The sequence below is a fragment of the Mesoplodon mirus genome, assembly GCF_964341445.2.
Source record: "Mesoplodon mirus genome assembly, chromosome: 5".
NCBI lineage: Eukaryota > Metazoa > Chordata > Mammalia > Artiodactyla > Ziphiidae > Mesoplodon > Mesoplodon mirus.
The window spans coordinates 108,186,553-108,209,497 of NC_138980.1; the positions used below are offsets into that span (position 1 = coordinate 108,186,553).

General features: G+C 34.8%; 1 protein-coding gene across 3 annotated transcripts in view; it reads left to right on the forward strand.

Moving 5' to 3' along the window:
- The window catches only part of KIAA0825, a 406,374-nt gene that overhangs the window by 71,401 nt on the left and 312,028 nt on the right, over positions 1 to 22,945 (forward strand). For all 3 annotated transcript variants that reach the window (XM_082623469.1, XM_082623471.1, XM_082623470.1), the window contains exons 5-6: positions 10,198 to 10,366; positions 13,413 to 14,082. In XM_082623469.1, the coding sequence (XP_082479595.1) occupies positions 10,198 to 10,366; positions 13,413 to 14,082 (839 nt within the window). The remainder of the gene's footprint in view (positions 1 to 10,197; positions 10,367 to 13,412; positions 14,083 to 22,945) is intronic.

Sequence of the window (22,945 nt, forward strand, 5' to 3'; positions counted from 1 at the left end):
TGAAAAGTATAAACAAGAGCACCAAAAATGTAAAAACTTAAAAAAATTTTTTTAATGTTTACATTTCCCATACTGTAGAAATAGTCTTTAATCTCTGCCATTTTTGACACCTCTACCTTGATCTTAAAAAAATAAGAATAAAAAATCTAACCTTCTATGAAAGCAAACCTATATGTTCTCTACAACATTTACATGAAAGAAGTTCTAATAATTTTTACTGGTAGAACATACATTTTTTTCTCTTTGAACTTTTCTGTGACTGAATAATAAAGACTATGTGTTTTCTATCTTGACAGAGTTTTTACAGTCAGCTTAAGTGCCAAGATTTTATTTCATAAATATTCTCTTTTTCTCAGTTCCTCTTCCTGTCCTCAACTACACCAGCCCAATATTAATCATCTCTTGTGCTGTTGTTGTTTAGTGCTGTCTGTTTAGTTATAGGACATCTCTGTCCTTTTGGAGTAAGATAGTGCATATATACATACACACATACATATATGCATAGATGTAGTTGTGACCAAAAAAATAAATTCATATTTTTTATCAACCAGGTAAATACATTGATCATTTTAAAGTGACATGGCAGTGAGATCAGATGATCAACAGTGAATTCTCAGGGGTCAGGTATCAGGGACTTCTAAGCACAATGATTTCATTAATTTTCTTAAAGCATCAATATCCTTGCATATAGTCTCCTTTTCTACAGGGAGAAGCCTTTTCTACACCTCCCAGAGGCACATCGAGTGGCTCCCTCCTGATGTACTCTATTGTAGTCACTTAGCACATGATACACACATCTCTTATCAAGTCTTACTGTAATGTAGTTATCCATTTACAGGCTTATCTCTCTCACTAGAAAGAATTCCTTTAGGGATGGGACCATGTCTTATTCATGTTTAGGCCCTTAGCATATATCACAGTGCCTACTACATATTCAGTATTCAGTTAATGTTTATCAAATATGCCTTCATTCAATAAGTAATTTTCACACTCAAAGAACCTAGGATTGAATGTTGAATGAGAAAATTACCACAGATATCCTTTTAAAAAGCATACTGCATGGTGCATCCTAAAAATGGTTTATAAATTGATTTACACACAGCCTCTTGGTAATGCATCCACTTGCACACACCATTAACTTGGATAATTCAGTCATTATAATTAAAGCACGTTGGGGTTCAAATTTATTAAGAAGTGTTGAGACATATGAAAAGGCATAAAGAGTACTATGATAAACATTCATGTGCCCACCATCCAGTTTAAGGAATAAAACATTACCACTAGTGCTGAAACTCACTATGTGCATCTCCCCAGTCTCATCCCACTTCCATCCCCACCCTGCATTTGGTGATGTTGCTCATTCCAGCACATTTCTTTTTTTTTTTCAAATGTATGTATGTAAGTACGTATTTATTATTAAAGTATAGTTGATTTAAAATACTGCATTAGAGTAGAGGAACAAAGATGGCAGAGTAGAACGACGTGCTCTCACTCCCTCTTGTGACAACACCAGAATCACAACTAGCTGCTGGACAATCATCGAGAGGAAGACACTGGAACTCACCAAAAAAGATACCCCACATCCAAAGACAAAGGAGAAGCCACAATGAGATGGTAGAAGGGGCGCAATCACAGTAAAATCAAATCCCATAACTGCTGGGTGGGTGACTCACAGACTGGAGAACACTTATACCACAGAAGTCCACCCACTGGAGTGAAGGTTCTGAGCGCCACATCAGGCTTCCCAACCTGGGGGTCTGGAAACGGGAGGAGGAATTCCTAGAGAATCAGACATTGAAGGCTAGTGGGATTTGATTGCAGGACTTCGGCAGGATTGGGGGAAACAGAAACTCCACTCTTGGAGGGCACACACAAAGTAGTGTGCGCATCGGGACCCAGGGGAAGGAGCAGTGACCCCAGGGGAGACTGAAACAGACCTACCTGCTAGCATTGGAGGGCCTCCTGCAGAGGCGGGGGGTGGCTGTGGTTCACCATGGGGACAAGGACACTGGCAGCAGAAGTTCTGGGAAGTACTCCTTAGCATGAGCCCTCCCAGAGTCTGTCATTAGCCCCACCAAAGAGCCAAGGTAGGCTTCAGTGTTGGGTTGCCTCAGGCCAAACAACCAACAGGGAGGGAACCCAGCATCACCCATTAACAGTCAAGTGGATTAAAGTTTTACTGAGCTCTCCCCACCAGAGCAACAGCCAGCTCTACCCATCACCAGTCCCTCCCATCAGGAAACTTACACAAGCCTCTTAGATAGCCTCATCCACCAGAGGGCAGACAGCAGACGAAAGAAGAACTACAATCCTGCAGCCTGTGGAACAAAAACCACATTGACAGAAAGATACACAAGATGAAAAGGCAGAGGGCTATGTACCAGATGAAGGAACAAGATAAAACCCCAGAAAAACAACTAAATGAAGTGGAGATAGGCAACCTTCCAGAAAAAGAATTCAGAATAATGATAGTGAAGATGATCCAGTTCCTCGGAAAAAGAATGGAGGCAAAGATCGAGAAGATGCAAGACATGTTTAACAAAGACCTAGAAGAATTAAAGAACAAACAAACAGGGATGAACAATACAATAACTGAAATGAAAACTACACTAGAAGGAATCAATAGCAGAATAACTGAGGGAGAAGAACGGATAAGTAACCTGGAAGACAGAATGGTGGAATTCACTGCTGCGGAACAGACTAAAGAAAAAAGAATGAAAAGAAATGAAGATAGCCTAAGAGACCTCTGGGATGACATTAAATGCAAAAACATTCACATTATAGTGGTCCCAGAAGGAGAAGAGAGAGAGAAAGGACAAGAGAAAATATTTGAAGAGATTATAGTTGAAAACTTCCCTAACGTGGGAAAGGAAATAGCCACCCAAGTCCAGGAAGCGCAGCGATTCCCATACAGGATAAACCCAAGGAGAAACACACCGAGACACCTAGTAATCAAATTGGCAAAAATTAAAGACAAAGAAAAATTATTGAAAGCAGCGAGGGAAAAATGACAAATAACATACAAGGGAACTCCCATAAGGTTAACAGCTGATTTCTTAGCAGAAACTCTACAAGCCAGAAGGGAGTGGCATGATATACTTAAAGTGATGAAAGTGAAGAACCTAGATTACTCTACAACCAAGATTACTCTACCCAGCAAGGATCTCATTCACATTCGATGGAGAAATCAAAAGCTTTACAGACAAGCAAAAGCAAAGAGAATTCAGCACCACCAAACCAGCTCTGCAGCAAATGCTAAAGGAACTTCTCTAAGTGGGAAACACAAGAGAAGAAAAGGACCTACAAACACAAACCCAAAACAATTAAGAAAATGGTCATAGGAACATACATATCGATAATTACCTTAAACGTAAATGGATTAAATGCTCCAACCAAAAGACATAGACTGGCTGAATGGATACAAAAACAAGACCCATATATATGCTGTCTACAAGAGAGCCACTTCAGACCTAGGGACACATACAGGCTGAAAGTGACGGGATGGAAAAATATTCCATGCAAATGGAAATCAAAAGAAAGCTGAAGTAGCAATACTCATATCAGATAAAATAGACTTTAAAGTAAAGAATGTTACAAAAGACAAGGAAAGACACTACATAATGATCAAGGGATCAATCCAAAAAGAAGATAGAATTATAAATATATATGCACCCAACATAGGAGCACTTCAATACATAAGGCAACTGCTAACAGCTATAAAAGAGGAAATCGACAGTAACACAATAACAGTGGGGGACTTTAACACCTCACTTACACCAATGGACAGATCATGCAAAATGAAAATAAATAAGGAAACACAAGCTTTAAATGACACAATAGACCAGATAGATTTAATTGATAATTATAAGACATTCCATCCAAAAAAAGCAGATTACACTTTCTTCTCAAGTGCACACAGAACATTCTCCAGGATAGATCACATCTTGGGTCACAAATCAAGCCTCAGTAAAGTTAAGAAAATTGAAATCATATCAAGCATCTTTTCTGACCACAACACTATTAGATTAGAAATGAATTACAGGGGAAAAAACCCATAAAAATCACAAACACATGGAAGCTAAATTATATGTTACTAAATAACCAAGAGATCACTGAAGAAATCAAAGAGGAAATCAGAAAATACCTAGAGACAAATGACAATGAAAACACGACAATCCAAAACCTATGGGATGCAGCAAAAGCAGTTCTAAGAGGGAATCTTATAGTTATACAAGCCTACCTCAAGAAACAAGAAAAATCTCAAATAAATAATCTAACCTTACACCTAAAGGAACTAGAGAAAGAAGAACAAACAAAAGTTAGCAGAAGGAAAGAAATCATAAAGATCAGAGCAGAAATAAATGAAATAGAAACAAAGAAAACAATAGCAAAGATCAATAAAACTAAAAGCTGGTTCTTTGAGAAGATAAACAAAATTGATAAAACATTAGCCAGACTCATCAAGAAAAAGAAGGAGAGGACTCAAATCAATAAAATTAAAAATGAAAAAGGAGAAGTTAACAACAGACACCGCAGAAATACAAAGCATCCTAAGAGACTACTACAAGCAACTCTATGCCAATAAAATGGACAACCTGGAAAAAATGGACAAATTCTTAGAAAGGTATAACCTTCCAAGACTGAACCAGGAAGAAATAGAAAATATGAACAGGCCAATCACATGCACTGAAATTGAGACTGTGATTAAAAATCTTCCAACAAACAAAAGTCCAGGACCAGATGGCTTCACAGGTGAATTCTATCAAACATTTAGAGAATAGCTAACACCCATCCTTCTCAAACTCTTCCAAAAAATTGCAGAGGAAGGAACACTCCCAAACTCATTCTATGAGGCCACCATCACTCCGATACCAAAACCAGACAAAGATACTACAAAAAAAGAAAATTACAGACCAATATCACTGATGAATATAGATGCAAAAATCCTCAATAAAATACTAGCAAACAGAATCCAACAACACATTAAAAGGATCATACACCATGATCAAGTGGGTTTTATCCCAGGATGCAAGGATTCTTCAGTATACGCAAATCAACCAGTGTGATACACCATGTTAACAAATCGAAGAATAAAAACCGTATGATCATCTCAGTAGATGCAGAACAAGCTTTTGACAAAATTCAACACCCATTTATGATAAAAACTCCCCAGAAAGTGGGCATAGAGGGAACCTACCTCAACCTAATAAAGGCCATATACAACAAACCCACAGCACACATCATTCTCAATGGTGAAAAACTGAAAGCATTTCCTCTAAGATCAGGAAAAAGACAAGGATGTCCATTCTCACCACTGTTATTCAACAGAGTTTTGGAAGTCCTAGCCACGGCAATCAGAGAAGAAAAAGAAATAAAAGGAATACAAATTGGAAAAGAAGAAGTAAAACTGTCACTGTTTGCAGATGACATGATACTATACATAGAGAATCCTAAAAATGCCACCAGAAAATGACTAGAGCTAATCAATGAATTTGGTAAAGTTGCAGGATACAGAATAATGCACAGAAATCTCTTGCATTCCTATACACTAATGATGAAAAATCTGAAAGAGGAATTAAGGAAACACTCCCATTTACCATTGCAAGAAAAAGAATAAAATACCTAGGAATAAACCTACTTAGGGAGACAAAAGATCTGTATGCAGAAAACTATAAGACCCTGATGAAAGAAATTAAAGATGATACAAAGAGATGGAGAGATATACCATATTCTTGGATTGGAAGAATCAATATTGTGAAAATGACTCTACTACCCAAAGCAATCTACAGATTCGATTCAATCCCTATCAAATTACCACTGGCATTTTTTTTCAGAACTAGAACAAAAAGTCTTAAAATTTGTATGGAGACAAAGAAGACCCTGAATACCCAAAGCAGTCTTGAGGGAAAAAAATGGAACTGGAGGAATCAGACTCCCTGACATCAGACTATACTTCAAAGCTACAGTAATCAAGACAATATGGTACTGGCACAAAAACAGAAACATAGATCAATGGAACAAGATAGAAAGCCCAGAGATAAACCCACGCACATATGGTCAACTAATCTATGAGAAAGGAGGTAAGGATATACAATGGAGAAAAGACAGTCTCTTCAATAAGTGGTGCTGGGAAAACTGGACAGCTACATGTAAAAGAATGAAATGAAAACACTCCCTAACACCATACACAAAAATAAACTCAAAATGGATTAAAGAGCTAAATGTAAGACCGGACACTATAAAACTCTTAGAGGAAAGCATAGGAAGAACAGTCTTTGACATAAATCACAGCAAGATCTTTTTTAATCCACCTTCTCGTTTAATGGAAATAAAAACAAAAATAAACAAATGGGACCTAATGAAACTTCAAAGCTTTTGCACAGCAAAGGAAACTGTAAACAAGACGAAAAGACAACCCTCAGAATGGGAGAAAATATTTGCAAACGAATCAACGGACAAAGGATTAATCTCCAAAATATATAAACAGCTCATGCAGCTTAATATTAAAGAAACATACAATCCAATCCAAAAATGGACCAAAGACCTAAATAGACATTTCTCCAAAGATGACATACAGATGGCCAAGAAGCACATGAAAAGCTGCTCAACATCACTATTTATTAGAGAAATGCAAATCAAAACTACAATGAGGTATCACACCAGTCAGAATGGGCATCATCAGAAAATCTACAAATAACAAATGCTGGAGAGGGTGTGGAGAAAAGGGAACCCTCTTGCACTGTTTGTGGGAATGTAAATTTTATCAGCCACTATGGAGAACAGTATGGAGGTCACTTAAAAAACTAAAAATAGAATTATATGATCCAGCAATCCCACTACAGGGCATATACCCAGAGAAAACCATACTTCAAAAAGACACATGCACCCCAATGTTCATTGCAGCACTATTTACAGTAGCCAGGACATGGAAGCAACCTAAATGTCCATTGACAGACGAATGGATAAAGTAGTTGTGGTACATATATACAATGGAATATTACTCAGCCATAAAAAGAAACAAAAATGTGTCATTTGTAGAGATGTGGATGGATCTAGAGACTGTCATACAGAGTGAAGTAAGTCAGAAAGAGAAAAACAAATATCGTATATTAACACATGTATGTGGAACCTAGAAAAATGGTACAGATGAAGTGGTTTGCAGGGCAGAAGTTGAGACACAGATGTAGAGAACAGACGTATGGACACCAAGGGGGGAAATCCGCGGGAGGGGTGGGGATGGTGGTGTGCTGAATTGGGCGATTGGGATTGACATGTATACACTGATGTGTATAAAATTGATGACTAATAAGAACCTGCACTATTAAAAAATAAATAAAATTAAATTAAAAAATTAAAATAAAATACTGTATTAGTTTCAGGTTTACATCACAGTGATTCAGCATTTTTATAGATTGTACTCCTTTTCCAGCACATTTCTTTACACTTTTACTACATATTTTTATAATCCTGAACAACATGTAGGATCATATGGTATGTTTTCAAACTACTGTATGGTTTGTATTCATTTATACCTTTTTCCCTCTCAACATTACATTTTTTAGATTCATCTATGTCGATAACTGTATTTCTAGTTTATTTTCATGACTATTTCACTGAATGAATATAACTATTCTCCTATTGATGGACATTTAGGCTATTTTCAATGGTTTTAATATTACAAATAAAGTTAAGAATATGCTTTTAGAAAGTCCTTGCTAAGCCAACTAATGGTGTAAATTTGGGGATTTAAACTGTTTAGGGCAGAGATTCTACTTCTACATTAGACTTTTGCCATTTTTGGTTAATAAATGTGCTAACTGGATTTCTATTTGCCGAGTTACCTTGGTTATGTTTTCATGACTGACCTTGTTTCTAAAGAAAATTAGAAGCAACTTACAGTAAAACAAAAAACACTTAAACCAGAATAAAGAGAAGTATCATGTTATTTCTGAAAAGCTAGATCAAGATCTTGCATCATTTAAGTCTGAGGATATATATAGACCTCCTCCCACCCAAGATCACCATCTCCATCAGCAATGTTACTACACAGATGTGAAAATAATGTTACCTTTTAGATGTTGAAAATTATTTTTTAAATTAATTTTGACTTCAGTTAAAGAAGATAAATTGCCAAACTGATATTCATCTTAAATTTTGAAAATATTCATTTTGAATATAATCAGGGGATAAATCTCTAGACTTCAGACTTTTAAAGTAAGATGTATAGACAGTGGTGAATGGCAGAATGACAAGATATTTAGCCACATAAAAACAAAATCAGGTACAGGTGAATTCTGTCATTTTAAAACTTGTGACAAAATGATTTTAAAAGCCATTTCAACTGTCTTAGTTTGTATCAATGAGGGAGGTCCTCTGAAATGCAACTGCTCAATCCCTTTATCAGTGTTTGGACCAATTACTAGAATATCTTACTCTCTCAAGGCTTTACTCTATTTATAAGTTGTAGTTATTGGCCTCTACCCAGATTCACATGTTAGAGATTAGCCTAAAAGCTGAGTCTTGATTGAAATAGATTTAGGTAGACTAACGGCTGAGCCTTTCCAATTCACATTGCTGTAATCTATTAGGTTTGACTGAGTGAGACACAGGAGGATGCTATAATAAGAACCTTTGATAACCAGTCCCTAGAGTCAAGGTATGTGCTTTGGGCATCGTGTTTCTCAGTCCATAGAAGTGCTTACGTAAATTAAGAAAATATATGCCAATCTTGTGTCAGACTTAGAACTGGTATTCCTGAGTAAGACTGTCTCATCAGGAAACTGAGTGGCCTGTGGCCTAAGGAGGTATTGTTTTTCTTGCAAGTTCTTTGTTTTCATGAAAAGTCTCTTTGATTCTCAGAATGTATTTGTTTCAAGGTAATTTAGTTTGAATTGGCTCATGCTCAGAAGTCTCCTGAAAATTTTTCCTTAAAGTTTTACAGTGTATGTTTTATATGCAACCAATACCTTATATGAATTTCGAAGAAGAGAATTTCATATGACATCAATTTTAATCATCAGAGCTTGGTTTCCAAAGCCTCCGTGTTTCTATCACATGGAATCGATAATTAATAGCAATGATATTTTCAAAACAGTAGTAACCTTTTTAGTAACAGATGTTTCTTAATACTATTAAGAGGCAAATGCATAACTTGTCAGTTTGGGGTGAAGAGATTCAGCTTCAAAATAATTTTCCTGTTTATAAGCTTTCTTGCAGTTTAGATATGCTGCCATCAGGTGGTAGTAATATGTCATATCCATGTGGCTCCACAGATGACATTATGCTTAAGGTCACCAGTTTACTCCACAAAGATTTATGATAATGCACAGATTTTTAAATGAAAATTAAAATAAAATAGTGCATTTTTTTAGTTTCAGAGCTAAGGATACTTTTAACGGAATTTTTTAAACATATATATATTGGAGGATGCAGTTGGGCATGTTTTCTCTGTTTATTTATTTATTTGTAAATGAAGAATTTCATCTTACGCCTTCAAAAAATTTAGAAAATATAGAAAAGTAAAATTAAAAACACCAAATTTCATCACCCAGGGATAATTGCTATTAACCTTTTGTTTCATTTCCTTCCAGTCTTTTTTTTTAACATGCCATCTTTAGCATGTTTTGGGGTTTTTTTTTTGGAGTAGAGTTTGATGGCAGGAAAAGATACTTAGCTGTAGTAACAGTGTATATATAGCATATATCTTTTACAACTTTTAAATTTATAAGTTTTTTGTACCTTTTGTGATTTCTTAATATTGCACTGATTGAGGTTTTCCATAATTTATGTAGTCATTCACGTATTAGTATATAGTGTATGTTTCTGATTTCGGTCATCAAGAATATTTTATCTCTGTCTTCCGTCCACTGCTTGCTTATCAAGAGGATCATTATTTCATTGCATCTATACTTGATTTTTGATTTAACACAAAAGAACTTCTAATTCATCTTTGAGTAGCTAGATATGTTTCCTCTATTGCATTTGAATTGAAATGGCCAGAAAATTTGAGCTTTCAGTTTTCAAATATGAATGAAAATATATAGTTTCTTTGTTACTATTTTCATATATGAATGTTTTATAATTTTGTAAATTGTATGCCACCAGGTACTGCATATAAACATTTCAGGATCTGTGATATTATGAGACAGAACCATTACCTACTTCCCACCAAAATAATTTTTCTTTTCTTTTTTATAGCATAGAACACTGCATTAAAGAAATACAGTCTGAAGTTAACAAACAATGTCCAGATGTGCAGCTACAAACAACAACTGATTGTTTTGAATGGCTAAATAATTATAATTATAATTCATCCAAGTCACCATCCATTCCCCATGGAGATATGATAAAATTTCTCAAAACACTGGTAAAAAAAAAATAGAATCTTTGTTTTAACAGTGGAGTGGGGTGGGTGAACATGGAATACATTTCATTCAATTTCTGTACGTAAATATTTATTCCATTGACCATATTAGCCCACCATATCTAGGGATTAGGGTTCGTGTTTTGTTTCTATATCCTTAGTGGAATCCAGTGAGCTATGTGTTTTTATTTTTCACTATGATTTTTATAATAAAATGAGGTTTTACATAAATGGGCATTAAACATTATAATTCCTGAGGGATTTGTGGTGTGATGTATACCATATCAACACCACAAAATGTACTGAAATGTACCACGATTGTCTATCAGAAAAGTTGGTATCTATTACATTTTGTGTCCCTTCACAACTACTCATTTTCTTGTGCTCATTACTAAGCACAATAAGATCATCATCAGTTGTATCTATTAAGTAGCCTTGTCCATTATTCCCTTCATCCCCAACCTGCAGGCATATCCAGTTCTTTTCAATCAAGGCAGCAATTTATAGGACACTGTTAATTGATGGAGAATTATTACATTCGTCATTCTTGGATACTGACCACCCTCTATGTTAGAGAGGTTTTTGTAGCCTTCAATAAGAAATACTTATGTTATTACACCTGTATCTACAAGGGTAGCTAGCTTCCAAAAACTAGAGAAACAGCACAATTGTTAGAAAACAGGATTTCTGTAGCTACGGTTTTAATTTAATTTAGGGAAAAAAGGCACTGTTTTTGTGTAAACATCAAACATTGACTAAGGCAGATGTGGAAAATATCTTGAGGTTGTAGATGGCTTAGGATGACAGAATCAGATGAAAAATTTTTTGGCTATTGTTATTATTGCAGGTGTCTCTTTAATGTTTACAAAGTAATAAAAGAAAGAGAAAGGAAGATTATGTGCCCTGAAGGCTTATTCTTTTAAGAAAATCCTCTCACCCATTATCTCTTGAAGGTGGAGCCTTGAAGAATAAATATGGATATAGTTATTCCTTTAATTTCTATTAAGAGCCATGTGTAATGAATTTCATTAATATTGATATAATAATGCTTTCTCATTTAATTAAAAGCAAAAGCTTTTAATTATCTTTTAATCTGTCACACATAAGTCATTCTCTATTCACTGCAGGGCAAAGGCCGCCTTAGTTTTGCTCAAATTCATTAGACTGATAGGCGTCTTCCAGACCTAGCTGTTTTAACATAATTGATCATGTTATTTTGAGAAAAGAACCACATTATTAAAACAGATCCAGATTAAAACGACCTTGTCAAGTTTTTACATGCTGAAAGTGTCAATCTTGACAGAACTTTTTTCAAACATCTATTTTTTTCCATAGAAAGTTTTTATTTATTAATTATCTAACAAAATAAGAAACAGAGGTTCTCATTATGGCAGTTGTATGAAGTCATTTTCAAAATTTAAGCAATCATACTTAACACGTGTTCACATGTTTTAAATCTATCATTCTTTAAATGTTTGCTTGATCAAATATTTACAGTTATTGACTGATTTAAAGAAACCCAAGTCTGAGGCACTAATATGACCAGTTTGCTCTATAGAATTTACCATAATGCTGGTGTTCTGGACTCTATCTAAGCACATTTATTTTCCAGAAGTATCAAAAGAACTAAATAAAAAGGAAGAGAGAAAGTGGAGCTTCAGAAAAGTCAATTCACTTTTTGATTCTCTAGAGTGTAGTAGAAAGAACGTGGATGAGGAGAATGAAACCAGGCATCCATTCTTGGTTCTGTGCTTTATTATGTGTGACATTTGGAAAGTAACTTAAACACACTGCACTTTAGTGTCCTTATCTGTAAATTAGGGTTTTAAGTATCTATGTCACAGAGTTTTCATTATGAAGAAGTCAGAGACTGTATCAAAAAGTGCTTTTTATATAATAAACTACTACATAGATATTAGGTATTATTATTTATTACAGACAGAACATTAAATTAGAGATTACAATGCTTAGAATGACTGAGAGAGAGCCCTGGAATTTGTCTAGGAGTTGTTCATTTTTCTGAGTCACACATAATACCTTTGTCAATTGGTAATTTCCAAGCTGGCCTGATTTTATACAGCTTGAACCTTGCTTCCGTTGTTGTTGTTTTGTTTTGTTTTGTTTTGTTTTGTTTTTTAAATAATCAGCTTGTTGCTACTTACAGAATATAAACTAATTTCAGTACTACCTGAAATAGACATAATTAGGAGAGTCAGCATGTAAGGAGAATTTGTGCATGTAATTCAAAGTCCAAAAACAAAGTAAATTTTTGTCCCTTTTCTATTCCTAATTACACCTACTATTGTTTCTGTCAGTTAACACAGAAAATATTAAAAAAAAATTTCTTACGGTTTGAGGAACAATTCTGAGAGTATTTTTTCCCATTTTGAGTTAGTTATTTCTTTGGAGAGACTGAAATATTCTCAGATTACTTTCCAAAGTAAAATCTTTCTTAACAAGACTCTCAAAAAGGAATTTAAATGAAAGTTAAAGTCTTTAAATGTATTAACTTTTATTTCTCAGGATGGCAGCTATTAGTAACCCCTAGGCACATACTATGTTTAAAGGTCTCTGTTCTCTATGTTCATTTGGAGATGTATAATAATAAGTATACTCATTCAGGCATGAAAATTATCTACTAGGTATTAATTAGGGGCATGATCTTAAATTTATTTCATCTTAGGAGTACATTTCAGTCAATATTTTACTATAGATTTTTATTTAGAATTTTTAAGCTAAAGCTTCCAAACAGCTCAGGTTATATCAGGAATGCATAACAATGAGGGCTAAAAACTATGTGTCGAGAAATCTAATTGAAAAATTAGTTCATCACCTGGGCTTTACAAAATTTAACAGACCATAAAGATAATATTCTAAAATGTCTGAATAGATTAACTTTCAAATGCAAAAAGTTTTTTTTGAAAACATCATAGTATTGATTCTAAATTGAAATGAATTATTATGAAATTCTGTATGATTGTAGAAATCATTTTTTCCTGCTACTCTTATAGTTAATCACATTTCTAACATTATAATTTACTTTTGTTAGCAAGATTTGTTGAAGAATGAACAAAATCAAGAAGAAATCGTATTGGATTTACTTTGGGACCTCTCCTGCCACAGCAGTGTTTCCTTCCCATCCACTCTAAGTGGAACATCTTTCCATTTCCTCTCTAGTACTTCTCTTCATTCTGTTGAAGATCATTCCTCTATGGATGTAAAGTCTATATGGGATGATATAAGACTACATCTTCGACGCTTCTTAGTGAGCAAATTACAAACCCACAATGAAATAAACAATTCACAGCAAAAAATTTTGTTGAAAAATCAATGCATACAACAACTCTTATTTCTGTATCCAGAATCAGAAGTTACAATCAAGTACCAAAACATACAGAATAAACTGTTGACTAAACTTCTGCAGAACTGTTTTCCTTCTTACAGCAAAGAAGCAAATTTAGACATAATGGCTGATGGATACCAAGGTACAATGCTTAAGTTATACTCAATGATAAAAGAGGATTTTAACACACTACGTGAAATTTTAGCTCCATCCTCAACAGTGAAATTCATTAAAGAAACTTACCTGGATACTGTTACAGAAGAAATGGCAAAATTTCTTGAAAATTTTTATGAGCTGCAGTTCAAAGAAAGTGCTGTCCGTGTGATTAAAACAAGCAAGAGCTCCAGCAGGCATAGAGGAGCAGTGCATGCTTTGGGTTAGTGATTTTTTAAATTTCTGTTTGGTTTAACTTAAACCTTTTGATATCTTTAATTTTCTTTTTTTTTTTTGAATTTTTGAATTTTATTTGTTTATTTTTATACAGCAGTTTCTTATTAGTTATCTATTTTATACATATTAGTGTATACATGTCAATCCCAGTCTCCCAATTCATCCCACCACCACCACCACCACCATCCCCCCCCCCCCGCCACTTCCCCACCTTGGTGTCCATACGTTTGTTCTCTACATCTGTGTCTCTATTTCTGCCCTGCAAACCAGTTCATCTGTACCATTTTTCTAGGTTCCACATATATGTGTTAATATATGTTATTTGTTTTTCTCTTTCTGACTTACTTCACTCTGTATGACAGTCTCTAGATCCATCCACATCTCTACAAATGACCCAGTTTTGTTCCTTTTTATGGCTGAGTAATATTCCATTGTATATATGTACCACATCTTCTTTATCCATTCATCTGTCGATGGACATTTAGGTTGCTTCCATGTCCTGGCTATTGTAAATAGTGCTGCAATGAACATTGGGGTGCATGTGTCTTTTTGAATTATGGTTTTCTCAGGGTATATGCCCAGTAGGGAGACTGCTGGGTCATATGGTCGTTCTATTTTTAGTTTTTTTAAGGAACCTCCATGCTGTTCTCCATGGTGGCTGTATCAGTCTACATTCCCACCAACAGTGCAAGAGGGTTCTCTTTTCTCCACACCCTCTCCAGTATTGATATCTTTAATTTTCTAACTTTTCTATTTGGTTAAACTTAATTACAAATTTGAAAATAAATCAGAAAATAAATGTTCTGAAATTCTCCACTACACATTTCTCTTATGCATTTCTTTTTCTGTAAGTAGAGTAATAGAAGTGTGTTCTTTCCTGTCATTTAAATTATTATTATTTTTTTTAATTAATTTATTTATTTTTGCTGTGTTGGGTCTTCGTTTCTGTGCAAGGGCTTTCTCTAGTTATGGCAAGTGGGGGCCACTCTTCATCGCGGTGCGCGGGCCTCTCAGTATCGTGGCCTCTCTCGTTGCAGAGCACGGGCTCCAGCTGCGCAGGCTCAGTAGTTGTGGCTCACAGGCCCAGTTGCCCCGCGGCATGTGGGATCCTCCCAGACCAGGGCTTGAACCCGTGTTCCCTGCATTGGCAGGCAGATTCTCAACCACTGCGCCACCAGGGAAGCCCCAGAGCTGAAGCATTATTAAGTAAAAAGAATTGTTGAACACTTGTTGAAATTTTTATTAATGAAAATTGGAAGTTTAAAATTGTAATATTTTAGTCAGCCAATGCCAATATGGCCCTATTATGAAATACTAATTATAAAATTCTATATTATAATTGGTTATGGAAGCATAGCATTAACTACAGCTGATTTTTAAAGTTCCCCTAATGTTGTTCCTACAAGAATATATATAATAAAAGAGGATTTGAAGATTCCTAATTTTATTCAAAAGATAAAAGATAAAAGAATCTATTATGATATAATAAATTTTTCTTGTCATCATTTTAATTTCCTACCAGTGAAGAAAAATTAAGGTAAAAAATATGATTATTTTGAAAATTATGATTACTCATGCTTTACATAGAATAGAGGTATGTTTCTAAATATGTTCATAAACTATATTTTTTAATTATTTGAAAATTATCATTTGGTGAATTGCTATTTTTGAATTTATGATCATTTCATAAAAATTTCCATAGCTCACTATATTTTTACCTACCTTCCTTAATAAAATACCACAATACCAAATTGCTCTGATATATGAATATTAATCTATTATATGAATATGATATATGAATTTTCAAATAATTTAAAGTTTTGTCTTAGAATTTTTATTTTCTTCAGGAAGCTGTGTCACATCACAGAACAGAGGTACATCAGCCATGTTTAAGTTACAGCAGAATACAAAATCAGTGAATTTAGGAACAAAGTAAATAGATTTTCATTTTAATTATTACATAAATTTTAAATGCATTTTCATAAGTGTACTTATTTTCTATAATTTTTATGTCCTCTCAAAAAGTTTATGCTTACTTGTAAAGTACTTTCAACATGAAAGTTTATATGTGCTAAATACAGTTTAGTTTATACCAGAAGAAAAGATCCATATGGTTAAAAATATGTGTAAATTGCTATGGAGTCTTTAGGGCTGATATTGAGGTGTTTTCCCTTTTGTGAGAGAGAACTATGTGCGTTGGCTTTTACACCAAAATTTGAAGCCCTTTCACAAGTCCAAGTGCACTGATCTTTCTCAAGCTGCTTTATCTGAACTTTGGTATAAATCACTTTTTAAACGAATGCTTTCCATGTGCCAAGCACTGTACTAAGTGCATCCCTTTCCTTATTATCCCAATTTGATAAACAAAGAAAGAAGCTTAGAAAGATTAACTTGCCTTGAGTCACTTGCCCAAAGTCAGGATTCACATGTAGATCTCTATGTCTTCAAGACCCATGTTCTTAACCACCATGCTGTTGGGTCTTGTCTCAAAGTGTAAAATTAAATTCTTTGTCACTTGTAAAAGAAATTTCAAACAGCACTGTTCAAGTGGGCTGCCTGAAAATCAGTTCCATTCTGCTATATTGAGTACCTGCCACAGGCAAGGCATTTAGCAGCTACCGTGTTTAAGGTTTCTAAGCTAGACATGGTAAAGGGAAGAAAACTGAGTAACTGCTGTTAATGCTGTGTGAGAACTCCTAAACTAACTCTTAACAGAGCAATCATATTTTCCACTAATATTTTGCCCAATGACCAAATTTTATTTATTAAGGAAATACAGTTTGAGATTAGCAAAATAATAATAATAATTTATAAATACTTAATAAAATTTATAATTTATATTCCTATTTGAATAAAATCTAGATTGGCTTGAATGGGTTGTATATTGTCTTTAGTATATGTTTACACTCACCAAGTCTTCGATTTTTTTTTTTTTTTTTTTTTTTTTTTTGGCTGCATTGGGTCTTCGTTGCTGCACGTAGGCTCTCTAGTTATGGCGAGCAGGGGCTACTCTTCGTTGTGGTGCGCTGTCTTCTCATTGCGGTGGCTTCTCTTGTTGCAGAGCATGGGCTCTAGGCACGGGGGGCTTCAGTAGTTGTGGCATGCGGGCTCTAGAGGGCAGGCTCAGTAGTTGTGGTGCATGGGCTTAGTTGCTCCACAGCATGTGGGATCTTCCCGGACCAGGGCTCAAACCCGTGTCCCCTGCATTGGCAGGCGGATTCTTAACCACTGTGCCACTAGGGAAGCCCAAGTCTTCGATATTTTGCCTGAAACTCTAGACATTCCTTAAGTAACAAGAGTTAGCATTTACTGGGTCAGACATTGCAGCACATTATTTCATTTAGTCCTTCTAACCACCCAACAAGGTAGGTACCCTTATTTATCTCTATTATATAGTGAGAAAACTAAGGCATAGAGATATTAAGTAATTTGGTCAAGGTTACAAAGTAAAGCCAGGATATAAACTCAGGTCTGTCTGACTGCAATGCCCTGACTAAAACTGTGCTCTACTGCCTAAAAGAACAGGACGGAAATAGCTCATTCCATTAAGAACACTGTTGTGAATCCTCTGTATGCTAAATCTACTTTAGTGTTGTCACTGTTTTACTTTCCCCTAAACTATCCCACAGTCTTCTCATTCGAAGACTTCGTAATGCTTATTTTGTGATCTACTGAGATATCTTAAGCAGCCCTTGTATATACACTAGTCTCTTTTTTCCAGCCTTATTGAGATATAATTGACATATAACACTGTTTAAGATGTACAACATGTTGATTTGTACCCTTAATGTTTGTACACTTAATACTTCAAAACGATTACCACCACAGTATTAGCTAATATCTCCATCATGTCACATAGTTACCATTACTTTTGTGTGGTGAGAACACTTAAGATTTACTTTCTTAGCAACTTTCAAGTATGTAATACATTATTATTACTATAATCACAATGCTGGCATTAGATCCCCAGAAATTTTAAATCTTCTAACTGGAACTTTGTACCCTTTGACCAATATCTCCTCATTTCCTCCATCCCCCATCCCCTGGTAACTACCTTAATACTCTGTTTCTATGAGTTTAGTTTTTTTAGATTTCACATATAAGTGATATCATATAGTATATGTCTATCTCTGTCTGACTTATTTCACTTAGCATAATGCCTTCAAAGTCCATCCATGTTGTTGCAAATTGCAGGATTTCCTTCTTTCTCATGGCTGAATTATAGTCCATTTTATCTATCTCAATCTCCCATATTCTTTATACATTCATTCATAAATGGACACTTAGGATGTTTCCTTATCTTGGCTATTGGGAATAATGCTGCAACAAACATGGGGGTGCAGATATCTCCTTGATATCTTGTTTTCATTTCCTTTAGATATATTCCAGAAGTGGGATTGCTGATGGTGGTTCTATTTTTAATTTTTTGTGGAACCTCCATACTGTTTTCTGCAGTTGCTGTACCAATTTGTATTCCCACCAGCAGTGCACATGGGTTACCTTTTCTCTACATCCTCACCAATGCTTGTTATCTCTTGCCTTTTTGATGATAGCCACGTATAAGGTGATATCTCATTGTGGTTTTGGTTTGCATTTCTCTGATGATTAGTGATCTTGAGCATCTTTTCATGTACCTGTTGGCCATCTGTATGTCTTCTTTGGAAAAATGTGTATTCAGGTCCTCTGCCCATTATTTAATCGGATTTTGTTGTTGTTGTTGTTACCGAATTGTATGAGTTCTTAATGTATTTTGTATATTGATCCCTTACTAAATATATGGTTTGCAAATATTTTCTCCCTATCATAGATTTTTTCAGTTTGTTGATAGTTTCTTTTGCTGTGCACAAGCTTTTCAGTTTGATATAGTCCCATTTATTAATTTTTGCTTTTGTTGCTTATGCCTTTGGTATTATATCCGAAAAATCATCGCCAAGACCAACATTAAGGAGCTTTTCCCCTATGCTTTCTTCTAGGAGTTTTATGGTTTCAGGTCTTAGGTTTAAGTCTTTTATCCATTTTGAGTTAATTTTTGTATATGTTGTAAGATATGGTTCAGTTTCATTCTTCTTCATGTGTTATCCACTTTTCCCAACACCATTTATTTAACCCTTTCCCCAATGAGTATTCTTAGTCCCCTTGTCAAATACTAGTTGACCATATATGCAAGGGTTTACTTCTGGGTTCTCAGTTCTGTTCCGTTGGTCTATGTGTCTATTTTTATGTTTTGATATTTGAAGAAAATGGTGAAATAATGTTATAATGTAAATATTATAGACTCTTTGTGATTTGGTGATATATTCTAGAAAAGAATAATATGATTTTTATGGATACTCTTTTAAGTGATTAAGTCATCAAATTACTCTTAAAATTGTATTTTCTTTGGATGTAAGAAAAGATATTGCTACTTTTCTCAGTGCTTGAAAAAGAGGATTGTTTATGTGTAGTAAATTTTAGTTAGATAAATTCTCTGTATTTTAATATGAAATGATGCAATTAGGAGATTTCAATCATAGGATAAATGTCATGGTCCCCTGTATATCTTACTCTGAATTTTTCTTGAGGTTATTGTTAGCTTGAAAGGGAAAGACTTGAGTGTATGATACATGCCTTTGAGTATTTGGAAGGTTTCTAAAGATCTCCAGTGGGTGAGAGGTTGAAACTTGGTGGCCTCTACCCCTTCCCTCTCCCAGTTCCTTGATATTTTGTTTAAGTAAGATTGGGGGTAGGGGAAACAGAATCCCTCTGGGGATGAAAAGATCCTTTAGAGTAAAGAAGATGCTCAAGCCCAGATAAAGGCAGAATTTTGACTAAGGAGGCACAAATCACAATTGGAAAGTAGGCCAGTCAAAATCACCCTAATTTCTCTCCTACTCCTCAAGTAGCTCTGACTAGCTGAGTGATGATCTCAGGGAAATGTAAAGAAGTATATTGAGGCCAGCATGCAAAGTGTGTACAGAAAGAAGCATTTGTATGGTATTGCTACAGAAGAGACCAAGCCTCCTAGAAGGATACCACATCTCTTGACCCTATTGTGCTCCTGAGACAGAGGTTAAGATCTCCATTAGATCTCTGATGTCAATCATGCTTGTTGTTTTCTAACCCCACACTAGTAGCAGCTGAAATTTCAAGTAATACAAAACAGTAATGGGGAAAAAATTCCTAAAAGAAAGTTATATCTTTATTCAGTTATCACAAATTCCTTTAAAGTAATAGTACAATTTCAGGGTTTTTTGTTGTAGCGTTGTTGAAAATACTAATAAATGATATTGTTGATTAGCTTTTTTTCCCCACTGTTTTATCATACTTGTTATTCCTTCATGAAATACTGGTATATTCCTTGTTTACAAGTACTTGCTCTCAGAAGGTGAAAAGTACAGGTATCAGGAGTCAAGGGTGCTCGTCTTGAATCTCCTACCCCCTTGTTTTTGTGACCTTAGATAAGTCATTTAACCTCTTCATATCGTTCTAATTGATAAAATGAAAGGGTTATATTAGATAATATCTAAGCTTTAACTCTAAACTTATTCTGACTCTGTGATGTGGAAATCATTCCACAACCAGATTTTTTATACCTACAATTTGTCATTGGAAACTGTCACATTTATTTTCTTTGCTGACTGACAGTACAGATATATTAGCTGTCTAAGTGTGTGGCTTTGTATGCCACTGTAACAAATACAAAACTGCCCTTTAGATCTTCATCTGTGTGATTTTTCCTCCCCAAGTGAAACTTGAAAATAACAGTATGGAAAGTGCCCACTTCCTACAGTTGCATTTTTAATGAGGATGGGAGGGTGAAGAGGGGAGTCCGTGATTAAGCAAAAACAGAAAGTAGAGTCTCTCCTTCCAGCTGACATCTGAAGCTACTCCTAGAAATTCTTTTTTGGGCTTCCCCTGTGATCCTACAACCTACTGTTTTTGTTTTGTTTTATTTTTTGTTTCAAATTTTTTTTCTAGTAGCATTTTAAATCAGATCATTGAAAATTAAGAACACAGGCAAGAACTGGAAATACAATATTATTTTGTATTGTTGATTGAAAAGAAATTCATATGCCTTTTCTCTGGCATGTATTTAAAGTAGGCAAAGCAGGGATTTAAGACTTGTGTTTTTTCCTGGGGAAGAACCAGCTCATTTCTGCAATGCTATAGATAGTGGGTATGGACTAAATACTTTTTCTCAGAAAGTGTCTCTGTATCCATACAAACCCTTCTGTAAGTAAGAACAAAATGAAAACCTCAGAATTAGGACTATAAAGCATGGAAAGTGAGTGATCTTTTCCTAAGAGTCTGTGGGTAAGAATTTCATGAGCCATATGAAAACAATTGTACATGTTAAACTTATGTAAATAATTTTAGTATTTTTTTCAGCATGTAAAGAAAGTCAAACGTGATTTGGGTTTTGGCATAATTGATTCTAAAGCCTTCCCTTCCGCAAGTTCGGTTACATGGCATGTTCAGAGCCTTCTTGAGGCTTCTCCTAGAATGTGCTAGGACATTCATGCCATCAGCAGAGAGAACGGGCTTGTATTCCCTTTTTCTGAGCCTGGAGGATGTTCTGTACTGATTCCTTTCTGTACTGTCTGTCTCTCTATAGTAGAAGTACACAGGGTGATCCATCAAGGTGAGGGTGAAAATTAGAACTATTTAGTTTTATTTCATCCTTTATATAAGAGGCAGGACAGGACAAATTTTTCATGCCATTTAAAGTAGTGTTTTCTGTGTTAAAAGTCATTCCCAGCCATTCTGATTCTTGAGTTTTGGTAAGGCACAAATAGCTTAGGCTCTATTTTGCACTAAAAACCTGAATAAAGTATATACTTTGCAAAGGATGCTACTCAGAACATGAATTCACCATTAATTTTTGTTAATATTTTCTCATTGATCATCTTCATTTTTCCTTGTTATCTATTTACAAATATATAAAGTTAGTTATATAATAGATACTGTTTTTTAGGTCCTTTTAATTTGCCATGCACCATGCTAAGCACTTTATGCACTGATACACCATTTGATTCTTACAAACATCTCTGAAAATTTGGATATTATCCCTCCTTTATAGTCGCAGAAACTGAGGTTGGATAAGTTAAAGAGCTTTCCCAAAGTTCCACTGCTAGGTTGTACCTCGACTGGGATTCAAATCCATTTCTGAATTATGACCAAGCCTATTCTCTTAAATACTGTCTTTCTTTCTCTTGCTAAATGAAATCCCTTTCAAGATCAGGAACCCTTTTATAATTTGAAGAGTAATTCCCATGAGCCACAGATCCTGATTTTTGTGTTGGACTTTCTGGAATTGTAACACATATATTTATTCTCTACATATAAAATTAAACAACCTTGGATTTTGGAAGCAACTATGATAGTAATAGAGTGCAAAGCTACATCACTGGATTTTCTGCTTGGGAAAAATTTGGAAAGGAAAAAAAAATCCAAGACTTTCCATCTAACACATGAAAAGGAAAATAATAATGTTAATTTTTTACTTAATATAAAAAAATGTCTAGAAGAGGCTCTCATTTTATTCCTAGAGAAGCAGGTAATCTGCTTACATATAAGGCTTTTGCCAGAGTTAAGCTAAAAGTAATTAAGTTACTGAAATAGTTGAAGCAATTATTGCTAGGTTTAAGATCCTTTTTACGATTAATTAATAATAATCCTACATGTTAGCAATATGTTTGCAAGATGCTTCCACATTTTGGGTTTTTTTATTTAACTTATATTTGCTCCACCACCAGTCTGAAATTAGGCAGTGCAGCAACTCCAGTTCTTGTTTTATGGGTGACAAAAACTACGGCATTTTGGCTGATTAACAAATCAAGTTGGAGACGGAACTAAGAGTAGAAGTGTCT